The sequence below is a fragment of the Suricata suricatta genome, chromosome 5 (assembly GCF_006229205.1).
Source record: "Suricata suricatta isolate VVHF042 chromosome 5, meerkat_22Aug2017_6uvM2_HiC, whole genome shotgun sequence".
Lineage (NCBI taxonomy): Eukaryota > Metazoa > Chordata > Mammalia > Carnivora > Herpestidae > Suricata > Suricata suricatta.
The window spans coordinates 55,767,222-55,790,044 of NC_043704.1; the positions used below are offsets into that span (position 1 = coordinate 55,767,222).

At 40.0% G+C, this 22,823-nt stretch overlaps 1 protein-coding gene across 1 annotated transcript; it reads right to left on the reverse strand.

Annotated features, from left to right (window-relative positions):
* Window positions 1–10,469: 10,469 nt before the first annotated feature.
* On the reverse strand, window positions 10,470–12,283 carry RETNLB (resistin like beta). The gene is made up of 4 exons (XM_029940687.1): window positions 12,256–12,283; window positions 11,920–12,071; window positions 11,359–11,436; window positions 10,470–10,736 (listed from the first exon to the last, which is right to left on the reverse strand). Exons 2-4 carry the CDS (start codon window positions 12,044–12,046, stop codon window positions 10,609–10,611), a joined length of 333 nt encoding a protein of 110 aa, XP_029796547.1. The 5' UTR covers window positions 12,047–12,071; window positions 12,256–12,283; the 3' UTR covers window positions 10,470–10,608.
* Between the last annotated feature and the right edge of the window lie 10,540 nt (window positions 12,284–22,823).

Consider the following 22,823-nt stretch of genomic DNA (forward strand, 5'->3'; position numbering starts at 1 on the left):
GGTCTTAAAAAAGTCTGTCAGTGGATATGCAGGTGCCATATACATTGGGCTTGCTAAATCCTATCAATTTTAGGTCTGGGTAATGGTTTATCACTCCCAATCCACCATACACTCTAACAGTCTGCATGTATCTGAGTCAAGAATACTTGGCATTTTGGGGGACCCAAGTCATAAATTTATTTAGAAGGCACTCAAAACCATAGTGCAGCCCTTGGTGCTCACCAGCCTAATTTTGGAGGTCAGTGAAGAGGATCAAGGCAGGGTGAAACTTTCCATCTCTGCTGGTTCCAGACTGTTCTGTCATCACATGGCCATCTTCCAGTTGTTCCCTTTAAACATAAGCTGATGAGGTTTTAAGTGACCACAGAGATCTACCCTACCAAAGAACCAGACTTACTGGAGGCTGGGGTACAAGAGGTCCCTCTGAATTCCTGTAAAGGTAAGAGCAAGATCTTTGTGAAGAGATTCTGTCCGCCTTAGATGTGCTTTAATGCCTTTGGTATTTTAGATTATAAAAAGAGAGAAGTTTTGGTCAGATCCCCGTTCCCACCCCGACATATTACCTAACTCATAGCTGAAGAGATGTGCTATTTGACAGCTGTATTCCCGCATGAGGTTCCTATTCAACTCATTATCTTTTAAAATGCAGTTTATTTCTTCCTCCATTCTGGGAATTTGTGTAAGTACATACCTTGCTACTACCAGCCAGACTCCAACCTTAATCAGGAACAATTATTTGGGAGATATTTGGCAGAAATATCCAGGCATGGCCTGACTCACAAGTGCTTACATTATATGTAACAATGGGGAAAGCTCAAGCCTTTGATTCACTGATATTCTTTAAGACAATCACTTTGAATTCTTTGTCAGGCTATTCACCGATCTCCATTTATTTAGAATCAGTTGCTGCAGATTTTTTTTCTTCCTTCAATGTCATGTTTCTGAGTCTTCATGTTCTTTGTAGCTTTGTGTTGGTGCATGTGCATTGGAAAAAAACAGCCACCTCTCCCAGTTTTTATGGACAGGCTTTGACAGATTCAGAAAACCTTCACCAATCAGTGCTGATAAAGATTCTGTGGGTTTCTTAAATCTTTTCTATGGATATGTCTTCTCTGGACTTAGGCATGTAAATTCCTAATTTTAAGGATTTCTTGGTTTCTTTTCAAGAGCCCATAATTTTTGTTCCTCCTGGTGTCTAACTGCTATATCAAGAGTGGGGACATTGGAGCCACACTCCACTCCTCTTTCTTTTTTCCTATAGAGAAACCTCAAGTTCTTGTGGTTTAGTTTTTTTTTTTTTTTCTCCCCAGCTTGTGGAGCTGTGCTGGGCACAGAAGCCATCCTTCTCTCTTCCTTTGTTCTTAGCTGCTGGTTTCATCAGTGCTCTGGGCAAGGTGAGACAGGAACCAGCCCTTCGGGCAGCATGCTGAAAGTGGATGCACACTTCCCTCCCTGCCCCGCAAGGAGAGATTGCAGGCTAAGGCCATCTTTCTTGGTGCTGATGCTGTACTGGCTTGGGAGAGGGGCTGATGTGCATAAAGTGAACTTGCTCTTCTTAGGTGTTTCAGTGCAGCTATCAAAGGTTCTGTGCTCATCTGGAGTACTGCAACTTCTTAACTGGATTTTAGACTTCTCAAGAAGGTATTAGCGTGCATATATCATTGTCAAACTAGTGTCTCTGTGGAGAAATGAGGGTTGAAACTTCCTATTCCACCATCCTGCAGACCACTCCTTACATTTAAAATTTTATAGGGACTATGTTCTTACCTTACAAGACCACTCCCCTCTTACTGGGGATGAAAAAGCAAGACAATCAATTCTTTATATACCTTTCATTGATTTAGTTACATAGATTAGGTAGTATATTCAGGGCCAAGATCAATGTTTGTATAAGCATATTGAATATTTGGTATTATATTCTTTAGTTTGTCTAAGTATAACAGCAATATACTTGAATATATTTGTACTCTCTCCAGATAAGAAAGTAATTCATTCTTAAGCGATCTGATATCCCTCCCAGCATGAGAAAGAAAGAAGATGGCTACCAGACTTAAGTGTCTATTCTGGACTTCTCCATTCTGTCCACCTAAAATGAAATTTTGATGCCTGATATTTCACAGATACTTTGCTTCTTCCTGAAGCAGACAGACTGAAAACAGATTGCCTATAGCTGTTAGTAGATGTAGGGGTCTCTAGGTGGCCTAGTCAGTTGAGCATGCAACTCTTGATTTTGGCTCATCAAGTCTTGATTTTGATTGTAGGATCAAGCTCTGACTTGGGCTCTGTGCTGACAGCGTACAGCCTGTTTGGGATTCTCTCTCCTTCTCCCTCTGCCCCTCCCCCAGGTGCAGGCACTCGCTTGTGCACGCTCTGTCTCTCTCAAAATAAATATATGAAAGTTAAAAAAATTTTTAACCTTCTATTTTGAAATAGTTTGGACTAACAGAAAAGTTACAAAAATAACAAAGTTCTCCTGCATCCTTCACTCACGTTCCTCAAGTGTTAACATCTTGTATAATCAGAATTATGAAAACTAAGAAATAAACATCGATATAATACTATTAAATAAACTACAGATTATTTTTTCTTGGATTTTTCCAGTTTTGTTTATTGTTGTTAATATCCTGTTTTTCTTGGGATCCAGTCTAGAATCCCATACTATATTTGTCATGCCACCTTAGCATCCTTCAGTTTGTAACAATTTCTCAGCTTTTTTTTTACTTGGGCACTGCTAAGACTATAGGCCAATTCTTTTGAAGCCTGTTCCGCAATTTGGGGTTGTATGATGCTTTCTCACAATTAGATTGAGGTTATTGTCAAGGCATTTTTGTCAAGAATACCACAGAACAAATGTACACATCAGGGTATCTTATCAGGGTATGCTGGTGATGTTCATTTTAATTACTGAGTTAAATGGGGTGCCTGGGTGGCTCAGTCGGTTATGCATCCAACTTCGGCTCAGGTCATGATCTCACAGTTCGTGTGTTCAAGTCCACATCGGGCTCTCAGCTGACAGCTAGCTCAGAGTCTGGAACCTGTCTTTGTATTCTGTGTCTCCCTCTTTCTCTGACTCTCCCCGGCTCACGCTGTCTCTTTCTCAAAAATTAAATAAAACATTTAAAAACTTGTAATTACTGAGTTAAAGGGCTGTCTTCCAGATTTATCTGTTGTACCGCCACTATTTTTTCCTTTGTAATTAATAGTGTTTGAGATACTATTGCGAATACAGAAATGGCCCAGCTTCTTCTTATGGATGTACCATCCCAGGTAAACAACAGCTTATATTTCATTCATCCCTCAGAAGATATTGCTCCTCAGATTTGGGCTAGTTTTTCTGTTCTGCCTTCTAGTGGGTTCCAAAAAAAGACATGATCTTGCCATTCGTCCACTCTTCATCTTGTAGGTGTGAGAGTGATATGCATTCTAGTTCTCTATACCTCTAAGTCAAAACCAAAATGTTATATCTTTTCTTGTTTTTATAAGAAAAAGATTAGCCCTAGGGCTTAATTTTCAACTGACACTAAAGTTTAGAAATAAATATTTTAGGAAAACCAATGTTTATTTAGAAAAAATTAAATGAGACTTAAATACTTGTTGAATACTACATGCTTTTGTCATGAGAAACAGGGTATAAAGTAGAAAGAGTACTGGATTGGGAAATCAAAGATCTGACTGCTGATGTTTGCTGCCCCACCAGCAATCTTTTTGACCTTAGTCAAGCCCCTCACCCTCCAATTATCACCTGAAAAAAGATAGAAGATGGACTGGATAGTGGCAGGGATACTTCCCGGGCACACAGTTTTCCATGATAATAGCTCATGTGCTTCTGATGGCTCCAGGGTAGTACCATTATCGAGTGCTTTCTATGTGCCAATCACTGTGCTAGGTATTTAGTACAGGAACCTCATTTAATCAGTAAGACAACACTATAAGGAAGGTAATATTATCTCCATTTTACAGAAAAGGGAACTGAGATACCTAGAGATTAAGAGAATCAACCAAATTCATGCAGTTTGTGAAAGAGGTAAGATGTGAAGGTCCATCTGTCTAATTAAAGTCAATGCTCTGTACACAGCATGTGCTTCCTATCTCTGAAATTAAATACTAAAATAGAGTAGTCAGTCTAGAAGCTTCTGTACTTTGTTTAAATTCCAGAGCATGCTATGATATATGAGGAACAGATATGAAACTTTTATACTATGTAAAATTCTATCCTAAGCACTCAGAAGGATAGATATGACATGGTCTTTGCTGCACAGAAAACTCAAAATATATAAGAGAAATGAGATATAACATATAATGAGATAATCAACAATTACAGGAGGAAATCTACAAGTGCAAAATGAAGGTGTAGACAGATACTGGAAGCAAGAGGAAGTCGTGGTCTCTGTGGGCTGAGGTTGGTCATAAACAGCTTCAGTGGGGATGAGGTTTTTGCTCCTGGCTTTCAAGGGCAGATTGGTTTTCTATAGGCTGGGGTAGGGGTTGGGGGGGTGGGAAAGTGGGCTGTGGTAGTGGAGTGACAGCTGGGGCAGAGGAAATGAATTGTACAAAAGCATAGAGGAAAAAGAAGTACAGAGAGTGGATTAGGGCTACCAGGAATAAACACATTTGAACAGAGTGAAGATCCTCAGACGATCAGGAGCAAATAAGGTTGGAAGAGTAGACTGGAGTTACTTGTAGAGGACAATGGAGCAAAGCTGAGGATGGTAAGCTTGGTACACAGGCACTAGAAGGGTTAGGGGGACAGTGAAATTTTTTGAGTGATTTGAAAAGAGGTGATTTCAGGAGAGAACCTTACCCAGATGGGCACAGTGGGTTGCAGCAGGCAGGGCAGCATCACAAAGAGCAGAGGCTAAGGTGGAGGTTCACACTGGGGCAAAGCCTGGTGTAAGGGAAATGTGGCTTCAGAACCACACAGGGTTAGAGGCTCTCAAGTCTGACTTTCCAGCTGTGTCATTTCAGGCAGTTTTCCCAATGGCTCTCAGCCTCAGTTGCTACTGGAAAATGTAGATAATGCCTTTATCACAAAAGTGTACCACAATTCAAATCCATTCACTACATTTGTTGAGTACCCCCATGTATCATATAAGGAAAAGAGAGGTATCAGGGATGACTCCAACATATTTGTCCTGAGCAATGAGTATAGTGGATCTGCAATTCCTGTGACATTTAAATGATATACTGTGTGTAAAACTCTTGTCATAGCACTTTGTAAATAGCGGCATGTCAGTATGTGCTAATGTTCCTCAAAAAACTAAGGGCCTGGGCTTAGTTTGTGGCAATGCGATATAAATGAAGCCATCAGCATGAGCTCTCATCAACAGAGAGCAGTCAGGGCAGAAATACACGATTGTCTAGAGTATGTAAGTTCTATGAAGGTTCTAAATGTCTTGTACTCCCTTGGGTATAAAGCAGTGGAGGAGGGACAGACTTATTACTGGTGATTATATCTGTCAGAGTTGTAGCAGGAGATAGATAGCACAGCCAACCTGAGTAACTGAGGAGGGTCCAATGAACGGTCAGGAGAAGGAGCAGGTCAGGAGAGAGAACAACATAGAAATAACCCTCTGACAGTAACTCTGGCTTTGGGAGAAGTCAGTGTGGAAGGAGTCTAGCTATATATTCTTTTACCCAATAAAAACTAAAACCAAAAACATTAGCTACCACCCAGTGCTCTCCATAAAACTTAATGGAGAGAAAAAAGGACGATAAGAAACAATTAATTAATGTAAAACATAACTTCTAATGTCTCTGCCTCTGTAGCTGGTCACAGGCTGTGGTTGATAGCTACAGCATCTTTCCTCTACTACCCATTACATGCTCTCTGCCCTCTCCCAGCACCTCAGCAGGAACTAGCAACACCAAAGACACAAACACAGAGAGATGAATGGACTATCTTTTCTATTGGTAAAGCAGGGATGTCACACAGGTAAAGGGGACTTGCGAAGTAAGGGTTTGAAGGAGAGGGGGTAGAGTTTTCCTGGTTGGGATCATGGTTTTATTGCCTTCATGGTCTCCAGACCCAGATCTCACCTTCTTCACTTAGATGAGGAAGCAGCAATGGGCAGTATACACCTTACAGGATTCCACTGCGGGGGCACATGGTTTCCCCCTGGACATCCCAGGAGCCACAGGCATAGGCACAAGAGCAAGCCTTTCCCAATTATCCTTTGCCTCCTCCTTTTAGGTGGGGCAGAAATGCCAGGGGATTAGATTGGGAGGGGGAAATTGAAGACACGGAAGTGGAAGGAGGTGATATGGCAGGGTACTGGGTGAAAGGAAAGACTGGAGTGAGGCGGTTAAGGAAGAAGGAAAGGAGTGGAAAGAAATTCAGGTCACTAAGTAACCCCTTGGGAGGAATGGATGGAAGTGATGGATATTGAGGTTGTGATCCAACCCAATGACATTATAATCCTGAGTTTGGAGACAATCTGCTGATACAGTAATGTATTGGCAGCCTGAGCACAGGTGCATGAGAAAAGGCATGGGATTAGCAAGCATTGCCATCTTTGTGTAATTACATATGTGAGAGGCAGGAGGACAGGTTTTTTCATTAGTGACAATGCTACAGAAGAGCTGTTTCATGCAGTCTGAAGGCTTACAGTATGTAGGAGAGACAAAGATGTTGGACAGGACACATGGTGGCCAGCCCCCTGCCCCCAATCCCACATTACCCTTCTGCTTATAGTTGTGTACTGCTGGATAAATTACAGAACTTGTCTAAGCCTCAGTTTTCTCTTCTGTATAATGGAAATAACAGTATTACCTCATAAAGTTATAGTGAGAAGTTAATAATAACAGAATGCCTAACAGTGCCTAGCACATGTCACGTGCTCAAGAATGTTAGATGTAGACTTCATCACTGAGTCACTAGCAGCTCTGAGAGCCCATTAGGCACAGATAAGGCAAGGGGGTGGGGTATGAATCTTCCAGTTAGAGGTTGCCATCTGGAGATGGGCTAAGGAACGGAGCAGAATCAAATAGCAGGATTGAGAATTTGGGATAAAACTTCCCCCACCTCCATTATAAGTTAGCCAGCTCCCCCAGAGCTGTTCTTACCTTTTCATCTGCTGAAGTGTCAGTGGCCCTGAGAGCATCACCTGAGCTCATGAGTTGGAAGGGGGAATGAGGAGAAGGAGGTGAGCAGATGTCTTCATCCTGCTTGAAGGCAGTGTCCTTCTATGAGAAAAAAAAATGGAGAGAAGATGAAAACAATTTGGGGGTCCAGAGGGGAGAGGTAGGAAAGGACAGTCAGGAAGCAGCCAGACTAGGGAGAGCAGAGATGTCGGAAAAGAGAACTATGCATCAGGTTCACACAGCCAGGTTTCAGGAAGGGCTGCCATGGTTGGGAGGGCAGGAATGTTTTTCAACATGGCAGCATGTGATGAGGGTATTCCCTCCCCTCCACCTACAAACATGGGCTGTACTTGGGATCTGAAGCAGCCAGAAAGGGTCAAGCTTCCAGAAAGAAGCTGAAACAATCTCCATTGTGTCTAGAGAGGGACCAGCTACCTTTTCTCTGATTTTCTGCTGGGGAAGTTTTTCCATCTTTCTCTTTACCCTATCCCACTCTTTTTTGGCAGTCCCACAAGCTTGGTCACTGGTTTGCCAGGAATTGCCAAATTTGCTGATATCCCTCATTACAGATACCTTTTGATCATTCCTTCAACAGGAAGAGACAGAAAGATGTGGTCACAGGAAGCTGCTTGTCATCTGCTCAGATATTATTACATTATTCTTGACTAATTCTGTCCATGGGACACTAATAAAAATCCCAGCAGGTAGAAGTTTATAATTGGAATGGAACCTCCAGAAATGCAGTAACTTTTGTCTATTTTAGCCACCATTGAATCCCATCGCCAATCACACAGCAGAACTTAATAAATACTTGTAAAAATGAATGAATACAAACATTGACTATTTACTTATGAAAAAATGAGGTTTCAATGATTCTATACTTTGTTTAGATTCTCTGTTCTGACAGATTCTTCAGATTCTTTCCCCCTTCATCTTCACCATCCCTATGGTTTCTCCTTGAAGATCACAAGATGGTTGACTAACTTCATGGTCACAGCTCCAGACCTCACCTTGTCACACCCAAATCCAAAGCAACAAAATTGTCATTGACAGTTTTGAGTCTCTCTTTTTCATCTAGGCAGATGACAAGCAAACTCTTTGTCAGAAGACCCAAACAGTGTTCTCCTCTGTCTTCCTGGTTTGATATGGGTCACATGCCCCAACTCCACCCCATGTAAAGTTGTCTAGGAAAGAAAATACTTGGCCAAGAGGAGTAGAAGTTCCATTATTGACTTGAACAATAATTTATCCTTGGGAATGGGCACATTAACATTCTGAATGAAACCAGGATGATGTTCACACAGAAGAAGGGGAAATTGGTCACTTGGTAAGCAACCATATCAGCCAGAACTATAAGATCCACTTCTGCTTCTACTGTCTTAACCTCTATGACTTCCACCTTCATCCTCTGACTTTTTCTTTAAAAGACATGTCCTCTGATATACAGCTATTTCTTCTACAGTCACCTTGAGCCTGGGACCCAGGGGCCAATGAAACAATATTTGTTCCTCAGTAACCAATAGTGGGGTACAGGAAGCTGGATAGAAAACAAGAGAGGGAGCTGACTCAAACTTAATAGTAGGCTAATTTGTCCTTTGCAAACTCCTCCATGGGCCAGGTTCTGTTCTAAGCATTGGGGATTCAATGATATCCAAGTTAGAAAAATTTCATCTTTCATGGATTACATTTTTCAAGGGGAGAGATAGTATACTAATGGATAAATCCATACTTTGAAGCCAGGGCTAAAAAAAAAACATTAAAAAAAATAAAGGACAAGAGATAGAGCATTCTGGAAAAGCTTCTCTGAAATAAGATTGACCTTGGGTGTGAAGAACCATGTAACTATAGGGGAGAGGGACCATGATGTGGAAAGGCCTGAGGAAGGAGGGTGATCATCACTTATAGGAACACCAAGAACTCAGATGTAGTCAGGGTGAGGGATCAGAAATGAAGTTGGAGATATACCCAATGGCTAGATTCAGATAATGTTGGCCACGATAAAGGCTTGGGATTTTATTTTCTGTGTATTGAGAAGTCACTAGAATGTGTAATTTGGACAGAAATTTGACATGATTTTGGTTTATATTTTAAAATATTCATTCTACTTGCCATTAGTAGGGGTATTGAGTTATTACTACACTGATTAATAGCACACAATCGAACAAATGTCTATAACAAATACTGATATGTAATAAACACTAATTGTATATTTTAGAAATGTAATTCTTTAAAAATTTTTTTAATGTTTTATTTTTGAGAGAGAGAGAGAGAGAGAGAGAGAGAGAGCATGAGCAGGGGAGGGTCAGAGAGAGAAGGAGACACAGAATCCAAAGACAGGCTCCAGGCTCTGAGCTAGCTGTCAGCACAGAGCCTGACGTGGGGATGGAACACATGAACTGTGAGATCATGACCTGAGCTGAAGCCAGATGCTCAACTGACTTAGCCATCCAGGTGCTCTTGGCAATGTAATTCCTAAAAGAGAGACATGGAGCTATTTTTTCTTCTTTGAGTAACTTGTTTATCCATGAATAAATAATCCTAGAGAGAGATGAAATTTAGAGCCAAAATAGTTTTCTTTTTCCTTTTCATATTTATGAGCTTTGAGATAATTACTTCATAATTAAGCACGTAGGAAGGGAAAATTTTTATTATAGGAATATCATTCAACTTATTTGAATTTCTTTTGAGTTATTTGTTAAAAATCACTCTGAAACTTATTATTAAAATTATTTTTGGTGGTCTACCAATTGATAGCTGGATGATACTCTCTTTCAATATTGTGCCAAACACTGAAAGTCCTGCAACTTGTGAAAGGACTTGCTACCCAGTCACTGGATCACTTAACATTGGTGTCAGTATTTTGGATCATTCCTTTCCATTCTGCAGATATTTAATCCCAGGGTGATGAATTATGGTAAGGTTAAATGGCAGGTAAATACTGTATTTTTGTTTTGTTATGGGAAAGAAAGACAATGGCAAATTAATCACTTTGATTAAAATAGATCTTTGACACATAAGTTTAGGAAATAGTATATAAACAAGCCAGAAATCTAGAAATTTATTCTTTTAAGACTATCCTTACCTGCCTCCAGGTTGGAAAATCTGCCTGCATTTAGTTTGGAACCACTGTTCTATTCAGTGAACCTCATAGGAGCATGAATGTTATTTTCTTTCTCTGTACCTCTAGGGTCAAGCAAAATGTCTGGCATAGCCATTGTCCTTTTCTTAAACAATGAGGGAACTGGGAGACTGGAATATCAATCTCAGGTTTTTCATTATCCCCATATTTTTATTAATCCTTGCTGAAATGGAGTAATTGGGGCACTGGAGAAATTTTCTGGCTAGAGGAATTATAAACCAGGGACTGTAATATCAAAAATACAAACATAGAGAGATGCAAAAATTGTCTTTACTACCCAAGAAGCAGGTTGTAACAAATGAAAGGCACAGTTTGAGTCAGTTTTCCTGTTTGGTGTATATTTTCACTATACGCATAGTCACACAGTTGGGTCCTCATGCTCCTCTCCCTCAGACCAGATGGCAGCAGCGGGCAGTGGTCCAGTCCATAGTGCTGCACTGGCAGTGGCATGTGGTTTCCCCCCGGATATCCCAGGAACCACAGCCATAGCCACAAGCACAGCCAGTAACAACCATACCTGTATGGACACAGGAGACACAGATGTCTGAACCCTTTGTCAAAAGATGAGACACAGATGTCAAAAACCCTCAGATTTTGAGAGGACGAAGGTGTATCCCTATCATTTCTCATATCTATGCAGCCCAGGGGTAGATATAAGTTTTGTGGGACTAAAAGCTAATTTGATTTTTAGAGCCCTCTTTAAGGAGAAAAATATAAAAATCACTAAAACAAACTTAGGTATAGGGCCATGGAAGAGGCCTGTGAAAGTAAGGGGCCTGGGCATTTCTTTCCTGAGATTCATGATATATTTACTTCTATGCTGGCCCTACTCACTGAACAAGGGAGATGAAGGACAGGGGGAACCATAGGTGACAGATCACAACAGGGCAATGAAAAGAGGGAGGGTTGGTATGTGAGGTCATGAAAGGGAGATGGAAAAGAAAGAGGCAGAAACCCAAGAGCCCTCAGTAGCATCGTTAAGGGAAATAAGAATGGGTAAGAGATCTCTGGGAACCAGAGGTTAAAGTTCAGTTCCAGGCTAATATGATAGTGAGCCAAGGGGAAGGTGTAGGTGCTGGGGATGGATGGGATCGGCGCAAGGCACCTTCCTCACCATTCCTCCTCATGAAGTTACTTACCTGCAGGGCAGGAAGACAGTCTTCCTTTGCTATAGACACTGGTACATGAAATCCTCTTTGTTGGGGCAGGATTTAACTCTGAATAGGAGAGAAGAAGGGGTATTGCCTAAGAAATCTTTTTCCCATAATCCTCTTCCAAATCTCCTTTTACATCAGAGGTGTCACTGTGTTCATAATCATGCTACTCACTAGGTTTTAAAGTTCAGTTTTCTCACTTATAAAATGAAAGTAATAGTTGTACTTACCTCATAAAGTGAAAATTAAGTGAGGTCATCAATGTAAATTTTTGCATTATATCTCATTCATAATGAGTGTCCACAAATTATAACTATCTGCATCCTCATTACCATCATCATCAAGCTCATTATCACCAGGGCAACCTGAAATTTTAGCCAGGAGTCCAGTGGGATAAGGGAGCAGAAAACGCCCTGCCCAGGAAGATTAAGCTTGAGTAGACTTAATAGAAGCTGAGATCTGGGGATGGGACCGAGAAGAAGTTAGGTTTAGGAATAGGTGGCGTGATCAGGGGTTCTCTCCCACTCCCTGCCCTCAGTCAGTTACCTAAGCCAGTGAGAGCTTCCTTTATCTTTTTATCCACGATGGAGTCCAAGGAACACTGAGCATATCCTGGGATCATCAGCTGGAGAAGGGGGATGAGAGTGAGAAGGAAGCAAGAGGTAGGCTTCATCCTGTAGAACAGCAGTGTCCTGGAGCTGGGGGGAAAGATAGAACACTGAGATCTCTGAGCTCCAGTATGTTTGAGAAGGAAGGGAAAAGAGCACCTAAAGAGTCTCAAGAGAGAACAGACAGGAGAAAATCAGTGCCAGTCTGGACGAGTCTGGATCTCTCCAAGCTGTTTGAAGAATAAGGGAGGGTGACTGCAGAGAAATCACTCACAGACGAGTTCAGAAGAGGTCTGCAAAGGCTGACCAGGAGAGGATATTTTATACCCTGTGGTAACTGACCTAGGCACCTCTCAACACATAGGAAAGCATATACATACAAATACACGCCCCAGTACAATTTCAAAGAACTGCTTGCTTGGGTGTGACACACAACTGTGATAAACTTCAGTGTGTCCTCGTGATAAGCAACAGCTGCCTTTGTTCTGGTTCTCTGGCAATGGGAGTGCTCCTGTCTTTTTATTCTTCCCTTTCCTTTCTTCTTGGCAACCTGATAAGGCCAGCACCTGAGCCTTCTGTTAACGCCCCGTATTATACTCTCTTGTTTGATCCTTCATCAGCAAGAGGTGACTTTATGGTCAGCTGAGTGAGGGCCCTATCTGTCACCTGTTTAGACATCATTTTACTGCTCCTGAATAATCCCATTTGTGGAAAAGTAACAGAAAACACGATTAGCACTAGTTTGCAAACAAGGAAGTGTACTATTTACTTAACCAGAAGCCTAGTGTTGGATTGAAGGTTCTTACTGGAGATCAAGCTTGATCTCTTCCCTTTTTTCCTACCATCCTCAGTTCATTGGATTTTCATCCTTGATCTTATCTTTCCATAGGCCCAAGGTAGCAAGTATCACATCTTCAGCCAAGATCCTGAGCAGGAAGATGTTGCAGACTCTGGGTCCAGCAAAAGGGCAGATGCAGGATAGAAATGCAAGAGAGGCTAATGTCTGGCAGGAGACAAGAGCTCTGACTAAGGGTCCTTTCTCCATTTTCATTAGGCTTACAAGCATGATATATGTGTACAAAGAGGCAATAAATCTTGAACATTAACTCATGGGCATGAGGGAAAGGGAGTTTTGAATATATGCAGTGTTAGGGGTTTGGTCAACACAAAACAAAATCCTGGCACTGGGCAGATGGTTGTTTACAGCAGACGTGAGGCACCACCTCTCTTTACCTGAACTTGCCTAGGGGAAAAAAGGTAGAGTATGCTACCTCAGGGTCAGTAAGGCACCTTTCTTTTGCTAGTTAGCTCAGCTTTGGGCAACTGGGATCTATCGCCCTGTTTACCTGTTTTTGTCCTTTGTTCCTGTGAAAGCAGCTTTCTGCTATTGTACTAAATTGGGTGGCGCTTCTGCTTCTGCCCTGAATACCTAATCTTGTTTACCTAATCTTGGATGTTTTCACCCTGAAATTTTCGATTCCTACATCTTTGTCCTATACTGAGGGCCTTTGCTTTGCTTATCTAATCTTGTTTATCTAATCTTGGATGCATTCATCCTGTGGCTTTCTATTCTTTATGCCTTGTTAACCCATGGTGCAAGCTCAGGGAATTCCTAAGCTTATTCCCCACAGAAAGGAAGGTTTGGGTAAGATCATTCTATTCTAGAGGCTTTGCCTTTTCGTTTTGGAAGCAAGATTATCCCCTAGAAACTCAAGAAGATTTCCCCTGTTATGCCATTGTTCAGTTCTGAGTCATATGACCTCTTTTTACATCATTAGTGGCTGAGAAATTAAGTGGATCTCTACAATCCCTTATTTAAGACAACTGGACCCGTATATGATACGGTCTCCAGTATGGATGGAGTACATGGTCACCAGGATTGAATCCCATATTTCAAAGCTAGATGAAGAAGCAGAGAATCGGTGTTGGATGACCACTATTGGAGGCCATCAGGTGGGGAAGCCTGGCTCTACTTTTGCTGTGACCAACCTCACTGTTCCTTGCCTTAAAGATGCCCTCTGAAGAACAGCTATTTCTTCTCCATATGTCTCTCAGGAAACTTTGAGAATGGGGCTCAGTGATACCAGCAAAAAGGCAAGGATGCTTCCTTAATTCCCTGATAAGAGTTGAGGAAATAAAAGAATAACAGAGAACACAAAAGAGCACAGGCTTGGATTTGGTATAAAAATTGGGTACATTACTTCATTTGCTAATCAATGACTATTGAGTTTTTCTATACTAATTCTAGTTCTGGTGACTCAGCAGTGGGCAATGCAGGCAAGGTTTTTGCCCTCTAGAGAGTATACTCTAAGGTGGAAAATAACTATACAATATGTCAGATATTGAAAAGTGCCCTAAAGGAAGGAAATGAAGGTAAGACAATTGGATGTGCTTCTTTGTTACGGTATATAATGCAATGTATTCAGGGAAGACATCTTAGAAAAGATGGCTTGTAAGCAATGAGCTGTAGATGTGTGGGGTAAGCCATAGAAAAAGCTGGGACAAACGTTTTGGGCTAAGGGGTCAGCAAGTTTATAGAGCTTAAGGCAGAGGGGTTGGTCTGTTGAAAGAATACAACAAAAGCAGTGTGTCTGAAGACAGTAAAATGAGTAAAGAAAACAGAAGTGCACTTGTCAGCCAACATAAGGGCTCCAGGTTTATTGTAAGTTGGATGGGAAATTACTGGAGCATTCTGCTTAGGGATGATCTGACTTATTTATATAAGATCATTTATATTTTATAAAGCTTACTAAGGCCACTGCTGTGGAAGAAACTGGAAGAAAACAGGTAAGGAAACCAAGCTACAAGCTCTTGTAGAGTTACAGATCTCAGATGGTACTAAGGGAAGGAGTGAGAACTGGGTAGAATGTGTGTGGGTTACAGTGAGCCTGGGCAACAGAGATAGTGACTATGCCCTTTGGCAACACTTGTAGTTAGAGGCATGCCTCGCATATTTGACACCTGGCGGGGATCACTCTAACATGCCTCTACATATATTTCATATGTACACATTTACATTCTCTACATCTTTACTATTTCTAGTAACAACTATGTAATGATCAATAATAATTATTTCTTGATTCATTCTCTAGTTTTAAAACAAACAAAAACCGTTAAAAAGACCAAATGTCAATACTCTGGTTTCTCTTCAGATCGTATAAATCTTTTGCCTTTTACTAAAAAAGACCAAATGTCAATTTTAAAGCTACTCTTTATATTCAGCATAATATTTTTGTGCACTTATCAGACAAAAAATATCATACTGCTCAATTTGTATTCACTTTTTGAATTAAAATATTTTTAAATGCTTATTATTTTTGAGAGAGAGATTGAGAGAGAGAGAGAGAGAGAGAGAATGAGCAGGGGAGGGACAGAAAGAGCCCTATGCATGCTCCTCAAACTCATGAACTATGAGATCAGGACCGAAGGAGCTGAAGTCGGACACTCAGCTGACTGAGCCACCCAGGTGCCCTGAATTTAAAATCTTCAGTGCAATTAACCCCCAAATAATCATATAGAATAACCATATAGATGTAATTTAAGTCTGCAAATTTTTCTTTACAATCACTGGCCTATCATTGCTTACTTAGATTGTACTATTTAACTGCAGGAATACATAGCAAGATAGGAGTTATACATAGAAAGGCAAATTTGAATGATCCTGAAGTGTTATGAACTTATCTTAAAAATTGAAATGAAGACATATAAAATACACCTAGGTTAGTAGAAGGAAGAATAAAGATAAGAATAGAAATAAATGAAACAGAGACCAAAAAATAAAAATAAAAAAGACTGATGAAATTAAGAGCTGATTCTTTGAAAAGATAAACAAAATTGATAAGCTTGACACACACACAAAAAAGAGAGCAAGAGAGAGAGAAGACCTAAATGAATAAAGTTAGAAATGAAAGAGAAGTAATAAAGTAATTAGATGTAAATAATAGAGCTTCTCTTTTTATTAAAATTTTCTCATTCTTTAACATTTTCTATTTTTTAGGATTTTAGGGTAAACTTATTTGTACATGTTTACAGTTTATAAATTGCATTTGAATGTATGTTTAACTTTTAAAAATTCATGGTGCTTCTGAATAAAATAGTAGGAGACCAGAAAACCCAATAACCACAGGAAGTTTGCAGGTCTCTGAAACACAAGTTTCTAGCTCTATTTTTGGCTCGAGTTAGTCCTCTGATGAGGTATGGAAGTGCTGCTCTTTTATCTTATGGATTCATATACTGTCTACAGTATATGAAAAACCATCCAAGTTGATTTTAGATGTAAAAGCTGAAATGCAAATAAAAACTGAGAGGCTGACTCTGGAAAACAGTATGGAAGTTCCTCAAAAAGTTAGAAATAGAACTACCCTATGATCCCGCAATTGTCCTACTAGATATTTACCCAAAGATACAAACTCACTAATTCAGAGGGATATACACACTCCAATGTTTAGAGCAGCATTATCCACAATAGCCAAATTATGGCAGCAACTCGTGTCCATTGACATATGAATGGATAAATAAAATATGTTATCCAGCCATAAAAAAAGTGAAATCTTTCCATTTGCAACAACATGGATGGAGAGCATAATACTAAGTGAAATAAATCAATGAGAGACAGACAAATACCATATGATTTCACTTATATGTGGAATTTAAGAAACAAAACAAATGAGCATAGGGGAAAAATGTGAGAGGCAGGCAAAACAAGAAACAGACTCTTAACTATAGAAAACAAACTGATGCTCACTAGAGGGGAGGTAGGGGTGGGTGGATTAAATAAGTGATAGGGATTAAAGAGTGCATTGGTTTTGATGAGCACTGGATATTGTATGTGTTGAATCACTAAATTGTACACTTGAAACTAATATTTCACTGTATGTTAAATAACTGAAATTTAAATAAAAACTTAAAAATATTGAGAAGCTGACCCACCCTGAATAGAGATTAGTTATAGGTTCTCTTGGAAATAGGGCCATACATCCCTCAAAAATTATCTTTGGGATCTGCTCAAGTGTTACATAGGTACCTGATTAAGACTGTAGAGCTCTGCACCATCAAGCAGAGAAAAAAAATGGTTCTATAAAACTTGATGATTTGATTCTTTCAATTAGCTGTGAACCATAAAGTCTCTTCACTAATCGGGCTTCTAATCAGATTCAAGTCAGTTATAAGAAGAAAATTTGATGGGGCACCAGGGAGGCTCAGTTGGTTAAATGCTCGACTTTGACTCAGATCATGATCTCACAGCTTGTGAGTTCGAGCCCCATTTCCGGCTCGGTGCTGACAGCTCAGAGCCTGGATCCTGCTTCAGATTCTGTGTCTCTCTCTCGCTCTGCCCCTCCCCAGCTCATGCTCTGTCTCCCTCAAGAATAAATAAACTTTAAAATAAATAAGTAAATATTAAAGGAGAAAATTTGCATTCCAGTGTCCAAAAAGAGTATCCCAGAGTGGCTCACTGAATTTTTTGTCCAAAGGACTAATAATTGGAGCATCCAGGTCCTTTGGATTCTGGAAATATCTAATAGACAATAGTATGTTATTGGCATTTGTTGTAAAGTTACTTGTGGTAATGCTAGGCTAACTGACCTAACTGTTGGGTATGGACAAAAGCAGAGGTGAGAGAGATACTAGGTGGAGATGATTGCAGAAAGGGACACTGGGGAGGAGAAAATAAAAGAAGAGGATCTGGAGGAGAGAATAAAGAAGAGCATATCTCTCCATCTCTTTATATGTGTGTGAATGTAGACAGATAAAATCTCATTAAAAATAGACTTACATACATTTTAATGACATGATTATGGTTGTGCTACATGATAATTGGTGGTATATGGTCAGCAGCTGACACATAACATACATAATAAATATGGCTTTCTAGAGCCTTACCAGGTTTCTGGTTTTTGCTTTCTATTCATTTGGCCACCTATAATATGTTGATGGGATTTCCTGATACTGGGCTCTAACTCCTATCATAATCTCTGAATTAAGTCTAAGTGGTAAATTATCTTCATGTACTCAGGAAAAGAACATGGATTGGGAAACATCTGGTTAGTTACTGATTCACTGAGCTTTTGAGATTTCTGGAATTTGAACTGGTCACTTGGAGAAGGAAAGCAAATTTACAAAGGGGACAAAGAGGTTCCTAAAAGTAAAGGAACTGAGACTCCGATGCACTCACTTTGAAGTTCAAACTCCTTAGAATCTCATGTTTAAAATGAGATTTTAGGACTTATATGATTCTTTAGACTCAAAATTTGGGGATTGAGACGGCCTTGATTGGGTTCTGCTAACACGAGAGGACCTGAGATCCCAAGTGAGGACTTGTTATGAAGGAGGAGGGGGTCTGGACTGGGTAACCAGGACTTCACACCAGAGATCAGAGACTCACAGTGGAAGACGGTTTCTGGAAAGGCATGTGGCTGAGCCTGGAATCTTTTGGTGTTGGTCATGATTTGAGAACAAATACAATTTGGGAGATTCTGGATTGGAGGTGCCTTGCTTTAAGTTATACTTTGGGGGGAAAAGGCCATGTTTTCTGGTTTATTCTTAGTGGTGAGACAAGTTTACAATGCTAAAGTGTAAGCTCTCACTGCAGATACATCATAGGTTCATAGACTAAATAATTAGATATCATTAGGTGTCTCTTCTCTTCCCTGTTGTTTCTCTTCCCTAACATTTGATGCCTTACTAGATTTTAAGTTGCCTGGGAGCAAGAATCATTACTTAATGCTTCTCTATATCTCCAGTACTCACACTGTCTCTGGCGCATGGCAGATGACAATGGCTATTGGTTGGCTCAGTAAATGAATGGGTAAATGTTGGCCTGCGAATTTATTCTACTTTTTTATCTGGTTCTATTTCATTTCAAGTTGAAGACCAAACTAGAATCTCTTGTGCTATTGAAATATACCATGTTGTTGAAATATCCTGTGAGGGTTCAGAATCTTTTGTTAATTTTTTAAGGATAATCACTGAATTTTGGTGGAAAACACTGACATATCCCAAATGCAGTAATGGGTTGCCAAATCTCCCTCGTTCTTATACCTTGTGTTCTCCTCATTTAGTTCTACACTGACATCCAGCCAATACTAATTTTCTAAACCTCTCTGATCCATCTCTGCTCATTAAGTTAATTCTAGCGTTCTTTCTTCACCTCTATCTACCTTCTCTTGAGCACATAACTTTCTTTACTTTCTTCTCTTTCTCTCCCTGCCTCTCCTCTCCTCTCCTCTCCTCTCCTCTCCTCCCCTCTCCTCTCCTTCCTTTCTCCCTCCCTCTCTTCCCTTCCCTCCCCTCCCCTCCCCTTTCCTCTTCCCCACCAGACCAGAGTCATGGTCTCTTTGACTCATGAGGAATAATTATTTTATCACTTTTAAGTGCTCAAATCTGTAGTAAACTACTTACCTATAGGAAAAACAGATGCATATAATGATAATTAAGGAAAGTGCTTCCCATTATAACTTCTTCTCCATTTTTTCTTCTTGATATTCCCAAATGGAGAGACAAGCAATAGGCTGGGTTCATGAGGGAATACAAATGGCAGATAAAAATGGGAAAAAGGTTTAACATTATTGACAATGCTATACAAACTGATATAATTATGAATGTCAGCATTTATCTCTCAGATTCACCAGGGTTAAGGAAAAGGGAGAAACAGGGATTTCTTATATTTCTCTGTTGAGAACATAATATCAACTTTTTTATGAGAGGTCATTTAGCAAAATATCTCAAAGTTTTAAAATATATATCTCTTTTGACCTAGCAATTCTACTTTATGGACTTGACCTTAAAGAAATAATCAGAGATATGCACAAAGATTTACATGGAAAGCTTCACTACATTATTATTTGTTGTAATAAAAATATATATAATACCTAAATAAATTATGGCACATTAAATATAAGATATTAGAGACATTGTAAGGAAAAGCTTAGGACATACTGTTGGGTTATAAAAACAGGGAATAAAACTATACGTATTTTTTGACCTGATGTAAAGATGTATAGAAAAATGTTGGGCATACATGTACTGATGTTAACAATCATTCTCCTGGGTGGTGGGATTAAGGCTGATTTTTATTTCCTTATTTATAGTTATTGGTACATTCTGCTTTTTCCATGGTTGTACTGTTTTACTTTTTAAAATCATTTTATTTTATTTTTTATGATTTTTTTTGTTTTTTATTTTTTATTTTTTATTTTTTTTATTCTCACATTAGATAACATATGGTGTAGTCTTCCCTTCAGGAGTAGAACCCAGTGATTCATCACTTACATAAAACACTCAGTGCTCATCCCAACTAGTGCCCTCCTCAATTCCCATCATCCATTTTCCCCACCTCCACCAACCCTCAGTTTGTTCTCTGTATTTAAGAATCTCTTATGGTTTGCCTCATTGTAAAAGTTATCTGTGGCAGATGGAGGTGAAAAGAGCAGCAATTCCTGCATATATGTCTCTTTGACTTCGCTGCACCTCCTAGAAGAGATCGTCTATTTCCCCACCTCCTTACTCTGATCTGGACTTGTGACTTGCTTTGACCAATGGATGTGCCAGAAATAATGTACAACTTCTGAGGTTAGTTCATAAGAAGTCTGTGGCCTCCACTTTGTTACCTTGAAGTGCTGCCCTGAAGCCACCATGCAAGGAAACCAGTCTAGCCCACTGGAAGATAAGAGGCCTCACTGAGGAGAACCGAGGTCGCCCAGTCAACAGCCAGGGCTAACTGCCAGACATCAGTTAAGGAGTCAGAGACTCTCTCCAGTTGAATGCAGCAAAATAAGTGAGCCCAAGTGAGTCTAGCAGAAAAACCTCATCAACCCACAGAAGCATGGGAAATAATAAATCGTTGTTTCAAGCACTGAGTTTTGGGGTGATTGCTACTCAAAAATAGATACAAAACAGTACTAATTTTAAAAAATGAAGTCATAAACTGGCTATAGTTGTCAATATAGCTTCCAAGGATCTTAAAAATATTGCCTCAGAAATTTAAATGGAAGCATTATGGCTGTCACAGTGTTGTTTAGGTTTTCAAAGAAAGACTGGTGAGCAGAGACTGTGGTGGTCTGCAGGGAAATAGACCTGCAGACTGTGGTGGGTCAGGAAATAGGTAGTGAATATAGCTTTTTTTAAATATGTGTGGCATTTCCTCATTGAAAGAGCACAATGTCTCTAGAGTATCTGCAGATGGCTCAGAATGGACCCCTAGTTGGCTGTCAGCAAATCCTTGGATCCTCTTTCCTAGGAGTGCTGCAGAAGGGAGTGCTTGGCCGAATTCCCATGTGGCTTTCAGAACTTTCTTATCCAGTGGAATCTCCAGGGGTAGAGGAAGAGAGTGCCATACTATTTTTGAAGATATTTTCAAGATCTTATTTCTTGTCCAGAGAAATAAGGAATATTAAACAGAAATGGTACAAAAATCTCTGTTAACTATTTCTTCTGATGTCTATATGAAGAAATTTCCAAGATATCTTCCCAATACTTCAGCCCCTAGTAATCCACATATCATTATAGGAATGAAAACTTGAAAATAAGTCCCATGAGTCTGTCTCAGATGTCAGTCTGAGTTCAGCAGTAGAATATTAGAGCTACCAGGGCCTTTGGAGATGATCTAATTCCACTCCATCATTCAAAGGACAACACAGTCTAAGACTGAGAACAACTATTGTTCCTTACTTCAGATCACCAATGAGTGACTTTGAAGGCACAGAGCTGGGAGCAAACCTAGGTCTCTCTGCTCCCATGCTTTGTACTTTGTGTGATGTTGACCTACTTCTTCAAGCCTGAATGAAATCAGAGATATAGGATGAGACATTGCCTTTGTTAATTTTAGGTACATTTCACATTTCAGTGGGATTGTTCATTGTAAAACACGGAAGTCCAGAAAGTAATACAGCCAAAATTTTTTATGCAATAATATAATCAAACCATTAAAAAAATAGCAAAGTCATTCTTTTCTTTGGATACAAGGACATTTGAGACCACCAAGAATGAATGCTGTTTGGATTCAGTGGCGCAGATTGTGTTCTCCAGCGAAGCTGCTTCCAAAGCCAGATGTCTGGTGATGGCTGATGACTCTCTCCTCTCCTACTGGGTAATGGATATTAATTATAATACTAAGCAGGAGCATGTGGGGATTAGTGAAAAGAATTTGGACAACTGCTAGTTTCAGTATTCAATATTTTGCAGTTCATCGCCCCCAAGCATAATCCTCATTAATGTCATACTCACCAACATATTCCTTCACAATCAGTCCCCATTATTATTTTTGTGTCTACCATACTGAGCCCTGGCCAAGAGACCTGAGCTGCAGATGAGTCTTCAAAGCTGTGTCTGCAAATCCAAGAATGATGATCTATTGTCACGTGACCAAACCTGGCAGTTATGCCCATAAATCAGAGCCTAGGAGTTAGCTCTGCTCTGAGGTCTCCTCCTTCTTTCTGCTATACTTCCTCCTTGGAATTAAGAATTTTTGGCCCAGAATTAAGGGAAGAATTTAAACCACTGGTCTTTCTGGAGTTTTATAAAGCCAACCAAGACATCTGGCATGTGACTTCAGCATTCCCTTTTGGCATCAATTTGGGCCAAAGCTCCATGATGTCTGAGCTTACTTCAGTCCTGATAGGCTTTCGAGTTTTTTAGTCCTCTGAGTTCTAATTTATCTCACTCTTCTGCCAGCAAGATGATATGTTACACTTGCACAAATCTGGCAGGGGCCCAGGGTATTTTGGGGGCTGTTATTTTTTGTTTTGTGTCTATTTGTTCTTTGTGGGGTCTGGCCTGGAGGTCTGGTGCTAGGATTAGAGGTCTGAGCAATGTGTTGATCAAGAGCTGGAAAACCTGATAAGTGAA

What these genes read in the sequence shown, in the direction of transcription:
- RETNLB (XM_029940687.1), bottom strand. Translation starts at nt 12,046, where the DNA reads ATGAAGCCTACCTCTTGCTTCCTTCTCACTCTCATCCCCCTTCTCCAG. An exon ending in GGAAGCTCTCACTGGCTTAG is followed by an intron (nt 11,437 to 11,919) that starts GTAACTGACTGA and finishes TCTCCTATTCAG; the next exon opens with AGTTAAATCCTGCCCCAACA. An exon ending in ACTGTCTTCCTGCCCTGCAG is followed by an intron (nt 10,737 to 11,358) that starts GTAAGTAACTTC and finishes GTGTCCATACAG; the next exon opens with GTATGGTTGTTACTGGCTGT.